Here is a 19,087-nt window from a genome sequence, read left to right as displayed (position 1 = left end):
CATTTCATCCATAAATGCCAATATTTTTTGGTAGAAAAAATGCCAATAATTAATACCATGTGTTTTTTTTTCTATTGAATTATCCTATTCTATTCTTATGTGATATGATCAAGGTTCAAAGTATCAATACTTCTCTATGTATCAATAGAGGAATATGGGTACTAAAAAGCATGTGGTTTTATATTTTTTTAATTTTTTTTTCAAAACTTGGTTTTTGGGTAAGTTTTTATAATATGTTTTTATTAAAAAAAGATGGGTCACAAAAAGTGTAATAGGGGGGTAAACATATATACAACCTGGTACAACCCCATGAAACATTCAAATCAAAACTCAAAAGCAACCCAGGTCACAAAATAGCAATCCGGGATCAAAGATGTCATACATGTTTGGTGATCTCTTTATCCTGAGATTGACATAACCATTGTTATTCTCTTACCCTTACCCATCGATTCATCCAATAACCTCACCGGAGCCAATCCTCAGGCCACCACCATAGCCTATAGAGAGAATTGATCAACGAGTTAGGCTCAGTTTGGAAAGAGTGCAAATACAAATGTGTACTGTGCAAAACCTTGCATATTAGTTTCCAATTGAGAATAGTATAAAGACAAATATGCTCCCTGCGAACCTTCTCTGAATAGGGTTCATATCTATGTTTCTAAATTAATTTCACTCTTCTTGAACGGAAACTTAATTACAATTAATGACATGTGAAACAATAAAACACAAAGCTACTACTTAGGTGGCATTTGATAATGTATAAATATCGTGGACATGACCGTTTTGGTAAGATATGGCTTTCCGCTATGTGTGAATGGTCTTTGTCTGCAAAATAGAGTGGACAGGGATAGGTCATGCCCCAATTTAACGCCCATAATATTTTCTTGTGGATGGTCCACACAATGGTATGGACAGTTTGTGGGAAGGTTTCAATATAACGCACTTGTGTTATATTAGTCCAATTACTCTCATTTTATTTAATCTTTTAATAATTTTTAATATTTTATTAATAAAATAATAATTTTTAATGTTAATTCTAACACAAGTACGATAGTTCTCCTTCTCAACTCTTTACATTATTTAAATACTAATTTTTTAACATTTTTATCAATAAAATAGTATTTAAAATATTATTTTTTTAATATTTTTAATTATTTAAATTACAGTTGTTGCCTACATATTGATGCATTTTTTTAATTTATTTACCATATAAATGCAAAAATTAGACATTTATGATCAACTGTATAAATCTCCCATAAAATGTACATGAGATGCATAGAATCAAAAAGTGTAGTGTTTACAGACTATGGGTGTAGATTGATTCGGTCCACAACCTATCTACAGTTCAGAACAGATATAAACTGTAGTGTGGTGTGGATTGATCTCTGTCACAGGGCCCACCAATTTCTCATTCACACTATAAAACACCCTCTTAATTAAATAGATATTATTTCTTTGAAATTAAATACTATTTATTAAATTAATATATCCCATCCACACGATTAATCCAAGCAAGCAAGCCACTGGATTATTAGGGACGTTTTCTTGATGCAACTTGAGGAGTTACTCTTACCTACCCGGCCAACTAATCAAAACAACCAAATTAGCCATAATGTTATGTTGCCTATGAGTCACTATCTGCAACTTTATCTAATAAAATACACAACACCACCGCCTGATGAAGAAATTGAAAAAGGAAAGCCACCTGTGATGCAAGCCCTGCTCTGATACTGTAGTTAAGACACTATCTGCAAACCCTGCTCTACCATAACCCCATTCAACAACAAGTGTTAATGGTTTTGGTAGAGTGATAACCTAAGAACTTTCCACGGAAAAATGGGTTGGGGCCCAAAGGAACCTAACATGTTTCTTCTTGTGTTTGCCCTCTTTTTATGGGGTAAATTTCTTCATAAAAAAGTTTGTCATGTGGTATATAATATGTATTGGCTTTTATGACCCTTATACATTACAATTTACAAGGTTGAGTACCAATGTTGGCCAATGTGAACTCTAGAGTAAACATATGGCAAACCCCAGAGCCCCTTATTCAAGGGACAGCTCAGATCAACCAAAAGAATGGGACCAAAGGGAGTGGGGTTGTTTAACAAGCCTTTTACTACTTGACTAGATATCTGAGAAATCTCACCCCCCCCTCTCTCTCTAATGGTATGATCAGGCTAGTAAATTTGACACCAAGAAGTTGCAAAAATAATAAAAAAAAAAGAAAAGAAAATAAAAAATTTGAACTCTATGACTGTACCTATGCATAAGGGTGTCAATGGACCGGTTTTAGATTGGATGGACTAACAAAATATATTGGATTAGATCAATTCGGTCCAAAATATTTATTAGATTGAATTGGACCTGGTCCGTCCATAATAAATTTATATTAGATTGGGTTGAATTAAACTAATATCTGATCCATTGATATAAGATAAGAATATAGGTGTTAATGGACCAAGTTTGAGTTGAAATGAATCTAAATCAAAATGAATTTGAATAGATTAGATGGTCCGGACATTGAATTGGAATGATTCAGAATGATCCTTAGACTGGATTAGACCTGGTCCATTTTTAATGGTCTCATTGGACTGAATCGGATTGGACCAAATCCAGTCCAATTCACACCCCTACCTACGCTATGCACAATGGTATCTGAATGCAACATTTATAGCCCAACAGTGTGTTTTCCTTTTTCTGATAGGCGCCTAACAGTGTTTTCAAGGAGTTGGCACTGTAATGTGTCTGTACCAGTACCAAGAACTGTGTAGAAGAGCTCTTAATTTTCTTTTGGATAAATTCTCTTTAAATGTCCTGTTCTATTTAATTTTCAAAAAAAAAAAATCATAAACAATTACACTAAAACCCAACACTTGTTGGACAACCAGGATATTGATTCCAATTTTTTAAGCCGAAATTCATTCTCTTGGAGCCATATGTATATATATTATAAATAAATTTGAAACTGGCCAGATGGACAAATCCAATTCAAACTTGCATGTACTTATTAACAGAAAGAAGGATGATAAACTTTTTTTTTTTTGAGGGGGGGGGGATTTATTTGAAAGACAACAAAGCCTATAAGCCCACTGTCACTTAGTGCTAGTACACCCTATCAAAATTTAAGTCTAGCTCCTAGTCCAGACAGCCCTTCAGAAACAAAACGGAAACATTTCAACCACTACACCCCATGATTTATGGAATTCTATCCCCCCATAATCTTTTGGACTATTGTGGTGTGCTTTCTGTTTCATTTCTTTTATTGAAGCATGAGCCAGTGAGTCACCAATTAAAATCAAAACCATGTATAAATTTTCAAGGGGCAAAACTTTCATTAAATTGGGCTTAACAGCTTTTAATAGAAATTAATGGAAAAAGCCAGCCCAAATAAATTTTATTGTCAAATGATAAATTAATTTATCCTTGTGGATAAGTTTCAGTGGGTTCATTGGGGTTTCTGGGTTTGGGTGATGGGCACCCGTTGTGTAATCACATGGAGAAAAGAAAAAATAAAATAAAATTAATAAAAAATATCTTAAACCCAATTAAAACTGAGCTTTAATTGCGTTGAACCACCTCTTGATTTACAAATAAAAAAATATTATTTTCTCTTATCTAACCCTATAGTAAGTCATAAACTATAAACCCTAACCCCTATACTTTTGACCCTAATTTAAACCCCCTAAGTCCTACATCCTAAACTACTAACCCTAAAATTAGTTATAAAAAGCAATTGGTTGGACGCATGTCTTCTGACCGGTTGGAGCCAAAGTTTTTTTTTTATCAAAGTTTTAAAAGTTTATCAGAACTTATTTTTTTATTGACTTTACAAAACCACTATAATGCCCTTCTAACCTTTTAAAATCCGAGTTGATATTATCAAGAGCTATCTTTTCATTCTTATCTTTTATCCAACTTTTACCTAAGAATTTTTAATATATTTTAGATTAGAGGATAAAATCTACTCTTAAACTAGTTTTTAAGTAGCAAATATGGATATGATCTATTTTTTTATCTAGTACACGCTTTTCAATGTAAAGGCTATTTAGGTAGGGGTGCAACTTGGGTGGGGGCCCAGCTCAACCCGAGTCCAACCCGGCCTAACCTGAGTTTTGCATGGATTGGAATTGAGTTTTCGGGCATCAGGCTGGGCCTGTGCCAAAAAATTTGGGTCTCACTTAACCTCAATTTGGGCTTGGGTCAGAGCATGATGCAATTCAATCGGCCCAATATATGTATAACATACATACATATATACATATACATTGCATATTTATACTAACACACTCTAACTTATACTTAATTATATATAATACGTATATGATAAATTCAAAATTACAGTCATGTACAAACACATAGAAATATTTAATTTACATAAAATTATTGGGTAAAATATAAAAACCTCCCCTATAATTTTAAAAAATCCTACAATTATATTTTTATCTTATAAGTTATAAGAATGGATTAGATATTGGTTTAACCCAACCCAATCCAATATAAAATTGTTACGGATGGACCAGGTCCAATCCAATCTAATAAATATTCTGGATCGAACTGGTCTAATCCACTGTCTTATTGGTCCATCTTGTCCGTTCAAATTGATTTTGGATTGGATGGGGTCCAATCCAAAACTGGTCCATTACATGTTAAGCAATATTAACAGCAAGAGAAAAATGATCGTATTGTGATGCTGATTTGGCTTGTGTGGCGTTCTTTATTTTTATATTTTAAATGAACTAAGTCTTTGCTCTTGATTTTCAAGTTAGTAGAGGCCATACTAACATGATAAACGAAAAGTCTCATGCAAATATCTTTGTTCAAGAAAAAACCCTTCTGACCGAAAAGATGTTGAAAAGGTTAATTTGGGTATTTTAGAAACTTAAAAGGTCACATGATGCACACATGACCATTTTCCATTTATTTTCCTGAATAAGGCCAACAGAGAAAGGTATTTGACACACATGTGAAAGTTTGGAAGGGGGTATTTGAAACATTTCATAGTTCCAAGTGGTAAAATGGCATACCTCCCATAGTTACGAGGAATTCTCGGATTTTAACCATACTTTGGGTTATTATCTTAAACTCCCTTTCACTTTTTTCATTTCTCTTAAACTTACCTCACTTTTCAAGACCTACAAAGACCACCCTATCAGAGTATCAGAGAAATTTTGTTACTGAAACTTAACTTTGACCAGGACACCATTAGTGATGATTAACAAAAGTGGTCCATATAGGCCATTAATTATTTTTAATGATCAAACTAATCCTGATACTCTATTAAATAATTGTTTAAAAAAGAAAATTGGTAAAAGAACCAAAAAAAATATTTCTTCTTTTATCCTCCTCTAATCCAAAGGTCCCAAACCCATTTAGATGAAGAGACAAACCCACAAGTCTCAAATGGAGGGGTGGTATAATAAATCTTATCATAAACTCAAAAGGTAGGGTTAGTATAGTAAATTTACAAAAACCGTTTATCACAGGGGGATTTCTGGAGGTTTTGAAAAGTCGGGGGGAGAGTTTAAGAGAAATTGGGAGAAGTGAAGGAAATTATGAGATTGTAAGAATGTTGGGATTCCCCTGCAACTGCAAGCAAGAGAATCCAGCCACATAATGGGAATGTACTGTAGATATTCCCAATGTACGGCTAAATACATGTACAAAATAGTTCAAAGAGATTTCTTCCCCATATTTATTTTTATTGAAGAAAGAAAAAAAAAACAAAGAAAGATTAATTGTCCAAAACATAATCTAAATTAAACATTCAAAAATAATAACTCATCAGTGATTTTCCTTCTGTGTAAATTGGAGCACAGGCTGGATTACGGTTCTTCAGTGATTCATTATGGGCTCTGAACTTACATCTACTACAGATGTTGCAACTTAGAAATCTGGAATCTTTGGGCCCAAAATAATTGCTAGGCTAAAATTAGGATGTGTTGCAATTTAATTTGGGCCCCCAAATTGGGTCTCTGGATTATTCTCCTCACCTTGATTAATTTCAGCCCACAACATCTTGCTATATTTTCTTTGTTATTTTTTATGTTAAGAACTTAAAACTTTTTTTTTTTTTTTTGAGAAGCAAAAACTAAAGACTCTCACAACTAATGTAAATTGGATATATAAAATTCCAATATGATGATAAGCATGAGACTGACGTGGACTGTAGGAGTGAACAAATGGATGATCAAGAGAGCCCCTTATTTGGTGGACAGTCTGGATTGGCCACATCATTCACTCACAAGGATAGATATAAAGTTCCCTACTTGACCCTAGTGGAAAACCCTTTAGTCTAAGGCCATAGGGCCCATATTTGTAAGATGGGCCCCCATCATAAATTGCCAAGAAGAAGAAAGAAATTTAACCGTCTTATTTATTTATGCATTATAATATGAGCTTTTAGAGAGTATTAAGAGAACTCTCCACCATACAAATTTATGCTGTAAAAGCTAAAAGCAAACGCATAATTGTGATGCATTAAAGCTGCTGATACTTGGCTTAATGATTATCTGCTTGCTTGGATCCATTGAATGGCAGGTGAAAAATTATGCCACCCCACCAAATGGGCTTTACAGGTCTTGTGGCCCCAGGCTTAAGCTTTTTCTATAATCTACTGAAAATTACTATTTAATAAATACTAGAAAAAAATTTATATATATATATATATATATATATATATATATATATATATATATTACATGACTGACAGTTCAAAAGAATTCCATGTATCGAGTTTCAGTTTGCATCACTTCACTTGGGGAGTGTTCCAGTCCCAGATTGATTGACATAGGATTTGTTTGGGAGGGTTGAGCTAAGATTCAGTTAAGCTGGTTCAGTTCCTTTCAAGCATTTCAAACAAGGTTTTTAAAATCAGACCAGATAAGGAACCATTATGGGGTCTGGCTCTCAGGTTGAACAGTCCGATCATCCGGTCCAAACGGATGATCAGATCTGACAAAAAAATAAAAAATTAAAAAAAAAGGTCAAAAGCTGTTGTCTGGGTTGATGGTTCGACAGCTTGGTCTCTCAGGTCAGCAGTTTACTAACCAAATCAACGGTTTTTGGCCAATTTTGAAACGAATCCTAATTTTTCCGATCTAACCATCCAGTCTGGTCCAATTTTAAAAACACTAATTTCAAATAAGTTATTCAAATAGACTGAAGAGGAGAGCACCCTTTAAATGACTGGCTGACAGCTGATTTGGGTTCTCTGAATTTTTCACCAAACTTATAGGCTGTTAATGTGGGGCCCACTTGAAAAGCCAAAAGCCACAGGCTTCAGCCCTCCCAAACGGGCACACACAGATGGATTGTCAATCTATGAGTCCTTGTATTGGGCACACACAGATCATATCATCTTGATGAGCAATTTAAGACCTTAACGTATTACTGGATTTGGATGACACAGTTTGGATTTGATTTGTATCTCTTTTTATGTGGATATGAAATATTATAAAAATCGTTAATTCTTGTTCATTTATAGTGCAGAAACAGATGTGAAAATGTAATGGCAATATTGCCTTTCTTGTGCCTTATGTTTGGTTTGATAGAAATTAAAACAAGAGAGAAATAGGAAGATTAAAGGGAAAGTTGGCATCCTCCTTGATATTAAAATTCTTACATTTTGACAATGATTAATAAAATTTAAGATGACCATCCTTCCATCAGAGTAAATTTAAGGATATTTTACAAAAATTAAAAAATAGGAATTTATGTTAAGGGAAATTGTAAAATTACTCATGTATTGTATTTTGAAGTTGTCAACCAAATACAATTAAAGAATTTAACATATCGTCAATATTCATTAATGGCGCCAGATGGACAGATGGACATTGAGATTGAACGTATCAATACTTTGAACCTTATCTTTAAATTTTTTTTCTTTTAACTTTCTGTTTTTCTATCAAACCAAGCACAGCCTAAATCGAACATACCCAAACCATAATTTTGCATCACTAATAATCTCTAAGTCCATTATGACTATTAATTATTAAAAATAAAGATTAAAATTTTATCACGTATCAATTCATATTGGCCGATATGTATCGTATCAGAACCTTTTTTATATGCCTCTATAATAGATATTTTAGGTCGGCAAGTGGTTCAAAGGGTAGATCAACTTTTAACCAATCCGTCGAACGAGTTTCGAAAAAAAATTAAAAAAAAAAACATATAAAAAATAATACCAATAGAGACCGAATATCGATATTTTGAACCTTAATAAGCTAGCTAAAAATACCAGACTAAAAAGTTTGTACACATATACACAGGACAAAATTTAATGTGATTGAACAATGGTTGCGTATACTCAAGGATGAGGATTGAATATTCCCTGGTGACCAAATTCAATTCACTATATTCTCAACTGCAATTACAACCCTAATTAATTTTTCCTACTACTTTCCCATGAATAGGGTTTTTTTTCCTTAAACCTAATCTAACTAATTAGAATGCAATGCAGCTAGACAATAAATGAAATACCTAGAATACCCTTATGGGGATAAATTTTGCTTTTGGTTTGGATTAGAGCTGGGCAAAGCTACAATCCAAACACCTCCCCACCCCAATCTGGTGTGGAGCCCCAGCTTGTCTCCCTTTAGGGGAGTGGTGAGAGTACATCTCATCTCACCTTTAGAATACAACAAAAAAAATCAACTAACAAAAGAAGAAAAAGAAGAAGAGGATTGGTGCATTTCAGCCATTTATATATATATATATATATATTTATTCTTTCATGTAAAGATGTAAATGTCAAGAGTAGATTAGTCACTCCACTGTTTCAAATTTCCAATGATTGATATGGTCTCAAAAGCTAGAAAGCACAACCATTAAAACTGCAGAATCTGAGTAGTTGGGACCCTGGAGGGATGGGGTTAAGATGGAGCGTGGAGGGCTTTGGTATCTCATCTTATCTCAATATCATCCATCCCTATCCTACCCTTATCATATGTGTCAGCCTTTGGTAAGTGGTGGATAATAAACCTCCCTCTCTCTCTCCCCCTCTCCCCCTCTCTCTCTCTCTAGGCTTGGCGGCTTCTTTGTTTGGACCGTTGCCTCTCTCTCTCTCATCTTCTCTGAATGTATTATTGTGGCATTGATTTTACTTTGTGTTTGTACAGTGTGTCTGGTGTCCAGCCTTCCAAACATTGCAGTGGCAAGAGATTTATATGGGCATGATGATAAGGACTGGGATTCAGTTCAGAGAAAAGAGGGGAGATATCTCTTTGGTCCTAATTTGCTTTTTCATTTGTATCCAGATAAATAGACATCTTTGTCACACTCTGTGTCCTCTTCTATGCAGGAGAAAGGACCTACATCAGGTATTCCAGTCCCTATCATTGTCCGTTGCTTTGACCATTGGTCTTTGTCTTTATCCTCTCTTGACTCTCTTTAGTCTACTACTGTACAGGGACAATAGCCGTTATCACTATCTTCAATCTCCTTCCTTCAAATAGAATACAATATATTATTTCAATAATAATAAAATAAATGGGTTCCCTTCTAAGCTGTTCTTCTGTTTTTCTTTTCTTTCCTTCTGACTGTTAGCCACATGGAAGAAAGAAGGTTAGGTCTCATCAATCAACACTGTCCTTCACATCAGGGACCCACTGGATTGACAGGCCCAAGCTTTCACTTCTTCAATCCAAATATGCATCATATCCCAACACTACTTTTTTGGGACCTTCTCCCAAGTGACATTAGTTGTGAAAAAGCTTTTAGCTTCTAATTCAAAAAAGTACCTAGAAAAGGAACTTAGTTTAGCCATGTGGCAGAGGCTGTTGTGCAGAAACTTGCCCCCACCACCATGGAGTACTTCTGGAGACTGCCGAATGTAAGATTTCTAGGTGTTTTTCAGAGTTCTCTCTCTTCTACATGACTCCTATTAATTTTTTATTATTATTATTATTATTATTATTATTATTATTAAGCAGGTCTACTAATTGGATCATTTAATAGAAGAATCTTCTGCATGGCTAATTGGTTCAGACAAAAATGGTATCATATTGCTCTTGCTACCCTTCATGGAAAAGTTTGAACAAAAAAATCATTGACATATGGCCAGAATAAACCCCTCTTTTTTAGGCATCTTTTATATTAAAATATTGAAACATTCAATGACCAATATCACTTATGGAAGGCAGCAATAAAAGATGGAATGGACCCATAGGGCTGATATAAAGACTGGAGTATTCCAGAGGTGGCCAATTCAGGGGGTCTCTTTGGTGAGTTGCTTGGATTGGCTACAACATTCCCCTATATGGCAGGTTGTGAAGGAAACCCTAATTGTTTACCAAATAGTGGACCACTTAGATTGGCTTTAAATTCCCAGTCCCTATGTCCTGCATGTAACCTTTAGTATTAACATTCTGTGCCAGATAAAAGAATAAGCCATTTGGTGCCCATTCAGGATACCATACCACCATATGAACCAGCCATTGAAAAGCATAAGCCTTGGGAACCATTAACTAGAAGTAGACATGGGGCTTTTTGTTTAAGCTATTGGTTTTTGAGGTACCCAACAACCATAATTGATTGCTTCCGTTGTTTTTGTTCTTTACAGCCCCAAGTCGCTGGCACTTCTCTTATGATTATTAGGCAACGGACTAATATTGGTTGTGTTCTAAAAGGGTTTGGCCATGGGAATCTTTCAGATGTTCATCATGTCAACCTCTAATCATGTGGCAAGGTTCAGTCAAAAAGTCTTCTGGACTAACATGGGCAAAAGAAAAAAGAAGGGCATTCTTCATGCCTCAGATAGGTGGATGAAAAGACCTTTTTTCATGCTTTTCTATTGGTAAAAGTCCCAACTTCAAACAAGCACTGAGTTCATTTAGATTTAGAAATCCATAAAGGAAAAGAAAGATGGTAGATATTGTTGTTGGGAACAATTCTAACCAAACAGTGAGGGAATTTTATGATGATGGCAATCAAAAGGGCAAATCTACCTCTTTAACTACCACCTTTAAGACAGTAAATTCTACAAACAGTGATGGAGTTCTTTTTAGATTTGGAAACCCATGAAAGAAAAGAAAGACAGTAGTGATTGTTGTTGGGAACAATTCTAACCAAAAGTGATGGAATTTTATGATATTGGCAATCAAGGGGCAATCTCTACCACTTTAACTCTTTAAGATAGCAAATATAATCCTCCCTATATCAAGAAAAATAAATGATAATGTACCAATGACTTCTAGAAGGAATAGAGTACTTAAGAAAAACTTCCTTACCGTTTTTTTTTTCTTTTTCCCACACTTTGGATGCCCACCACTTGTTAATATAATTTGCCCACCACTTGTTAATATAATTTCATATTTTAATACAAGAGGTCTAAAATTATCATAGTTTTAATATTTCAACTTCAATTAAATGAAAACATTATTCTTTTTTATAAAATTGAAAACCATTGTCTATTATATGAAATGATAACATGCTAACAATCAAAATGAGGCTAGATAGCTTGAAAAATTAAGGAAGAAAAACATTGATAGCATGCCCACATACACACCTGTCCACAGTCTTGACTTGAATCTATGCATGGTTGAATATGACCCATTAAATATTGATCTAACTAATGAATTGTTAATTTGTCGGATTCACATCTTGCTTGAACATTCTATGTTATTTACAAAATTTGGGATTTGCACTCATCCAGTTTGGTGAGAACTACTGTGGAATTCTCATCAATATGGAATAGAAAATGAATTTGGCCCAACTCAAATAGGTGACTATTTTAGGTTTGGCTTTAGATACACCCCAACTTATAGCTATGAATTTATTAAGAAAGAACCTGATCAACCTCACGTTTTTGACAGTTGAATTTCCCATGTTTAATGCACTTGAAAAGGATAATGCTTCGAGACAAATCAACCATACTCATCCAAACTTTCATTTTTTTTACTTAAAAAAAAATGCTCGAAAAGGGCTAGTTTTATATAAATGACAAGTTTCTTTTGGCTAAAATATTTTCCGTGACAGTGGGACTCCTTTAGGGGTGCAAGAGAAATTGATATGTGAAACAGTGAAAGATTCTCTAAAGGAGTCTGTAATGAGCTTTTTGAAACAATACTTATCCCGGGACCAACCTGTCCACGGATTCCTCTCTCCTAATAATCCAGACTATTCATCAGATGAGGAATCCTCTAAATTGGCCATGTATTGAACTCTGCAGTTCACAACCCTTCTTATTAGAGCTGCAGATGGTCTCCAATAATCCAAATTGGAATTTAATTCAATTAAGGCAATCGGAATTCAATCTGTGTTTATAATTAGATCAATATGTATCCACTCCAATCTAAATATCTGATCCGATAAATTTAAGCATATATGCTTATATCTACATAAAATTAATGTGTTCATAAAATAAAGTTGGTCCAATGTTGCATATTTACTAAAGAGAAGTGTATATTCGAGTCTCATAAAAGCTATTTTTAAGTCATTTTATTGATGATATACAATGTCAAACTCCAGATAGAGGGGTGGCCACCTTAAATTTTATCAATCATTATCAAAGTAAAGAGAAAAGATTACAGTGGGGAAACATAACCCACCTTGCCTAGGGATGCAAACAGAATGGATTGGATTCGAATCAACGTATATCCGAATCCGATCCAATGAAATGTAGGTTTGATCCAAAGATTCGATTGGATCTCACAAATATTGATTTGGATTCGAATCCAATAAGAATGTCAAATATCTGAATATGATCCGATCTGATTTAATTTAAAAAAAGTAAATTATTAAAAGAAAAAGAATATATAACAGTTTAAATAAAGAGAAACAAAAAATAAAAGCATTTTTTCAACTATTTTCATCATATATATACATGTTTTTTATAAAAAAATTAAATAATATAAAAAATCTACAGAAAAAATGTAATATAAATAACATATTTATAAATAAATAAATAATATATATATATTATACCGGATCAAATATGAGTGATCTGAATCCGATCCGATCATCCAATCCAAAAATCTAAAATGAGGATATCTGAATCCAACAAAATAGAATCGGACTTCAGATCGGATCCTATCGAATCATGATCCATTTGTGCCCCTAACCTACCCCAAGCTCAAGATGCACAATAATAGTCATCATCATCATCATCAATGCCTTACTCCAACTATATTGGGTCAGCTACATGAATCATGTTTCGACATTCCATTCTATTTAAAGCTACATCAATTGTTAACTTATTAGTAGTTAAATTATTTTTTACTACTTTTACCCGTTTCTTTTTTGGTCTACCCCTATCTCTTCTAACTCTCCCCACTTGTAACAAATCACTTCTTCTAACCAAAAGTGTTACTAATCTTTTATGCATGTGACCAAACCATTTAAGTCTTCACACAATTTTATTAGTTAATTTAAAAATCGTTTTAATTCATTTTATCAATAATAGTATCATAACAATATTCTGGTTATTTTTAGTTTAATTAATTAATGGTATTCAATATCCACGTACAATTTAAGTACAATCTAAATCCGATGGATAGGATTCTGTTTAAATGTAAATATTAGCGAGTCACATTTAGATCACTATGGCCAATAAACCAACAACCCAAATTGGCCATTAGATAGAGCCTAGAGGAAGAGGACCTATTGGATAGCCTACCTGTTTACCCCAAAGTCTATTAACCTATACATATAGTCTTTGTCAAATTATAATCCCCATACAGTGGATTGATCATACGTTCATCCCCGAGGTTCATATCTCAATGACCATCTACTGCACCCATTTCAGCCACAAAGGCAACTACGATCAATCCAAACTGTCCAAATAAGGGTTCTATTGGATTGTCAACATGTATTAATCCTGTAAGTACTAAGTAGTCTATGTTAACAATGTCACAAATATTACACTGGAGTTCTGGCCAATCAATTTGGCATTTTAATACATAAACTGTCCACATAAAAGGGTTCCATTTTAACACGTGGCAAAATCTTCAAGGTAAGAAAGTTTTCCAAGGACTTAAATTGCCATATAGAAGATCATTAGGTCTTTCTCACTAAACAATACCCAGATATCCAACTATTTGGGATCTGGGCTAGGAATAATTGGGGCCAGACTGGGCTATAATCCCCGTACCAACAAGCAAACCCATTTCCACTGGGTAATAATCTGCTACCAATCCTGTCCATACAAACCACTGTAGCCTCACGTTGGGAACAACTCTCTTGTCATTCTCCCCAAGTACGGCTGCAATGGATGGTGGGGACGTTGTTGGCACAATGTGTTGGTAGCTGATCCGACTCATTTTCACCCACCCAAACAGAGAGAGAGAGAGAGAGAGCAAGAGAGACCTGGTTGCCGACTTTTATAGGCCCAATCCACAACCACATCAGCTCATTAGCCTGTATTCAACTCCTTACTATAGCTCTCCCGAAATGATGCATGCCATTTTAGCTTCAGTATTTTATCACTTTGAAGTTGGCCCCAAATGAAAGGTTTACTTCGTTTGATTGCTTTGTTATTTGTCTGTGATTGTGTGTTGCAGAATTGCAGTCTTGGGTGTGTGTGAAAAGGAATAGCCATGAGTCCCAGGAAATAAAATAGTTGAATCAAATAACTTGTGACATCTAGTCAGGTTAAATTAAACCAAATGCTTACTAAGAATAAGTTAAAAACAGCATATTTTAACCCATGCATATGTCCACGTACAATGAAATTGTACTTGTACTATACAACCAGCTTATAACATGTTCCAGATTAGTCCCCGTATAGTTTCAGCAATGACGCCCTCTCTTTTTATCGGGTGTGCTTTCATTCTCACCAAGTAATTACTCGTAGAGCTTTTCCACGGTAGCTTTTAGACGTGCAACATCAGCACCGATTACTTCAGTAGCCTTTGCCCCATTACAAAAAAAGTGAAACGTTGGCTGCAAAAGAGAAAAAAGTGCTGTTAAGCACACTATTCAAAGTAAAATGCAAAAATAAATAGCATACAAAACATATTCAAGCATGTCAAAATTTCAATTTCTCAATTGCATTATTTCAAATAGTTAAATGTGACATCTTTCATCCCAAATTCCAAGTGAGATGAGCAATAAAGCAAAAGCCAATCCCAATTCCAAGTGGGGATACATGTTGTCAGAGGAGGCTAGACGCCACATGCAAGTCCAATCTGACTTGACCGTCAGAGACTCTTACCCCGGGACACCTACTCAGGGTCTCTGACGTTTCTCTATGCTCACAGGTGTACCCCATTGCCAAGGTCTTCAACGGAGTTCCAGATTTTCCCTCTACACCTCAGACCGTGCAGCATGAATACCCACCACCACAAGCCAGATCAATTTCTTTGCATACATCTTAATCCTAGGGCTGCCCTTTGTGACCAGGGTTCGAATCTTGGAAACAGCCTCTCTTATGTGCAGGGCTGCCCTTTACATCTTAATCATAGTCATCAAGCCCTATCCCAATTATATGGGGTCAGCTCATAATCCCCACAGGACTCAAACAGCCAATTCTTAGTTCAGGTTGCCACTGTTAACAAAGCTCCCAATCTAATACTGTTTTTGCTTCTTTGTTAGCAAGATTACAGAGATAAACCTCCACCCATTCTTAAACAGTGTTGGTCTAGCAATTTTTTGTCTTTAGATACCCATTCTTAAACAATGTTGGTCTAGCAATTTTTTGTCTTTAGATACCCATTCCTCCACCTGCTTCTCATCTTGATTTGATTCGATGAATCAACCCACAAGACATCATGTAACAGTTTTTAAGTGTTACTGCAACTTTCTGACCTGCACTACCTCCACCAAATGTGCAGAATCTCCTCTGGTCTCTAAATCATCATAAGCCCTAGTTGAGAAGTCACTTTCATCTCTCAGGTTCCATGAGATATTAGATGGTTCAATCAAATATTTGCATGAAATGATTCTCAAAAATAGTTGCATATATGACACAAATTAGAGTTATTTATTGAAACATGATGCTGAAATCATTGTTCTTGCCCAGATAGATGAGATAGCCCCCAGTTGGAGACCACCCAATGAGACAATCCCTCAAGCTAAAATTTGGTCAACCCCATGGTTTAAAGTGTCCCTAATTTCCCTAATATTTCCACAACATATTTCCATTTCCATGGGTAGCGACATGAAATTTTACCGGAATCGACATTTCCCCAATAACACTATGTGGAGTGCAAGAGATAGTTTCCACGGCATACTTCCATTTCCACTTCCATGGGTAATGTTGGTTCGGATGTCTTAATGTGTATGCTTATCTTTGTTGGGTCTTAAGTCATTAGTTATTGGGCCTTAGTTATTGGGCCTAATCTTATTTAGTGTTTCTTATTTGTCTAGGTGTCCCATCACTAATCAGGGGAATTCTAGTCTATTCATGTAACACTATGTAATACACTTATATATAATAGAGTAAGGTCGGCTGAGAGAGGTGTGCCGCCATTCTCAAAACTTTCTCTTCTTCTTCTTCTTTTCCCCTTCGGAAGTTGTGTTCCAGCAAACATGGTATCAGAGCTCTAATCTATCACCTGGTTACAGCTGCCGCCTCCTCTTCTACTCTTATCTGACTCTCTTTCTTTTTCTTTTCTATCTTAGTTGCTGCAAAGAAACCCTAGGGTTGGTTGTAGAACACAACAAAACCTACATCTAGGGTTTCCCTTGGTTGTAGGGCCCAAGGGGAGTTTGTCCCAGAAGCTGATGCCCTACTAGACTTATTACAGCAGATTGTAGCCATTCGGCTAAGAGAGATCTGTGTGGAACAGATCTAGGTGGGAGGACTGATTTTGGCAGTCCTAGGGCTGGTCGTAGGGGTGATTACAGTCTGCGACAACAGAGGTTAAAACACAGCAGAAGTCAGCACAGTGCAGCCATGTGTTGCTCTTGGTTTCAGCTCTGTTACGGGTTCTCAGGACTGAGTTTGCAGTGTAACAATTTCCGCAAGTCTGAAACAGCTTTCTATATATTGTGTTTGCAGTTGTGATTCTTGCAAGTAGGAGAAGATGTCTTCAGTATCCGGGGAAGTGTCTTCTAGGGATGTTAGGACTGGTGGGAGGTCTCCTAATCTGGAGAATCCAAATCTGCACAGCCTGCAGATCACTAATGTGTTGTTGGATGAGTACAACTTCAGAGAATGGTCTGTTTCAGCCATGCTCTTCATCACTTCTCAGGAACTCACTGGGTATTTGGACGGGCTGAAGAAGGAACCTGAAGTGGGTAGTGTGGAATATGCAATTTGGCGTGAATGCTACTGTTATGTCCTGGCTACTTGCTTCAATGACTCCACGAGTAACTAGGACTGTTCAACACTTCTCCACTGCTGCCAAGATCTGGGAGAAAGTGTCTAAAACGTATGGGCAGAGAAAAAACAATGCCAGATTTTATAGACTGAATCAAAACATTGCTGCCTTGAGACAAGGGGATATGACTGTTGCAACATATTTTGCAACCTTAGAAGGACTATGGGAAGAGTTTGATCATCACCTTATTCTTGATTGGGAGAATGCCAAAGACAAGGAAAGGCATGATAAACAAATTGAAGAGGGCAGAGCATTTAAATTTTTGGCTAGTTTGGATCCAATATATGAGAGCATAAGGTCTCAAATTCTGGGAAGGGATGAAATGCCAGATTTACATCATGTTTATTAACTAGTGAGGAATGAAGATGTTAGAAGAAAAGAGATGCAAGTTGATACTCAAATTAAGCCAATTGAACAACTTGTTGAACATTCGGCCCTAATTTCTACAAATCAAAAGGGGAATAAGTACTCGAACAAGAAGTATCTTAAGTGCACTCATTGTGGAGGTGAAAGGCATGTGAAAGAGACTTATTGGGTTCTCTATCCTCATCTGAAACCAGCTGCCTTGAGGAAAGATAAGAAGCACCAGAAGGGTCAAGCTACAAGTGGGAATCTTGTTGCCAGTCACAGTGATGATAGCTCAAAACACTCATCCACAGTTACTTCTTCTCCCATGGGACAGATTGCTAATTCCTCCGGACTAGGGTCCTTGGGTTTCACTGCTGATGAGGTAGAGGTACTTAGCCGGGCTCTAGCCCGTCTAAGGACCAATTCTCTTGCTTCCACCTCCCTTGCCAGATCAGGTAATGTCTCTGCTTTTAGTGCAACTAGTTCTATTGATCCTGCTTCTTGGATTATTGATTCCGGTGCAAACGACCGTATGACACATATGTCCTCTCTATTTTCTTCCTATCATTTATTGTCTGGCCAAGATAAGATGAGGGTTGCTGATGGTTCTCTCTCCACCATCTCTAGGAAAGGGGTGGTTGACCTAAGTAAGGACCTCTCACTCAAATCTGTTCTGCATGTTCCCAATCTTTCTTCAAATCTCTTATCTGTTTCAAAACTTACCAAGAATTTTAATTGTAGCATAACCTTTTTCCTACTCATTGTGTCTTTCAGGACAGATTGACAAAGAGAACGATTGGGAGCGATCATGAGTATGGAGGTCTCTACTACCTTGATGCAAACACCAGTTCGGCCTTACAAACATCTGCTACTAGTAGTCCATCCAATGTGGAGTCAATAGCTAGGTTACATCTGCGACATGCTAGGCTAGGTCATTTGCCTTTTTCATCATTAGAAGTGTTGTTTCCAGAATTATTCAAGGGTGTTTCAAGTCAAAAATTAGTTTGTAAAGTATGTCAGTTGTCAAAACAATGTATAACTGTTTATCCAATTTCTAGTAATGAAATTCAAGCTCCTTTTGATTTAGTCCACTTTGATGTTTGGGGCCCTTCACCCCTTGTTTCTATTGATGGCTTTCGGTACTTTATCAGTTTTATTGATCACTACTCACGATGCACATGGATCTACTTGTTAAAAGGACGTGATGAAGTGCCACTTTTGAAAGATCCTTGAACCTGTTTATGGAGGATGCCGGAATGATACATCAGTCATCTTGTGCTAGTACCCCCAACAGAATGGGGTTGCTGAGCACAAGAATAGATAGCTATTGGAGACTGCTTGAGCCTTACTATTTCAACACAAGGTTCCCAAGCACTACTGGTCTCAAGCAGTCCTTACTGCATCATATCTGATAAATCGAATGCCATCCAAGGTATTGGGTATGAAAACTCCTTTCTCTGTCCTTTGTCCTCATCTTC

At 35.9% G+C, this 19,087-nt stretch overlaps 1 protein-coding gene across 6 annotated transcripts in view; it reads right to left on the bottom strand.

Moving 5' to 3' along the window:
• Positions 1-14,537: 14,537 nt before the first annotated feature.
• Positions 14,538-19,087, bottom strand: part of TO1 (thioredoxin O1) — a 47,796-nt gene continuing 43,246 nt past the window's right edge. For all 6 annotated transcript variants that reach the window (XM_088954063.1, XM_088954062.1, XM_088954067.1 and 3 more), the window contains one exon: positions 14,538-14,880. In XM_088954063.1, coding sequence (XP_088810189.1) covers positions 14,782-14,880 — 99 coding nt within the window. In that variant the 3' untranslated portion in view covers positions 14,538-14,781. The remainder of the gene's footprint in view (positions 14,881-19,087) is intronic.

Source organism: Nelumbo lutea, chromosome 7 (genome assembly GCF_056320005.1).
Source record: "Nelumbo lutea isolate HS-2025 chromosome 7, American lotus-T2T, whole genome shotgun sequence".
NCBI lineage: Eukaryota > Viridiplantae > Streptophyta > Magnoliopsida > Proteales > Nelumbonaceae > Nelumbo > Nelumbo lutea.
Note: the sequence above shows the minus strand (reverse complement) of the source record. Positions and strands in the feature narration are given on the sequence as shown.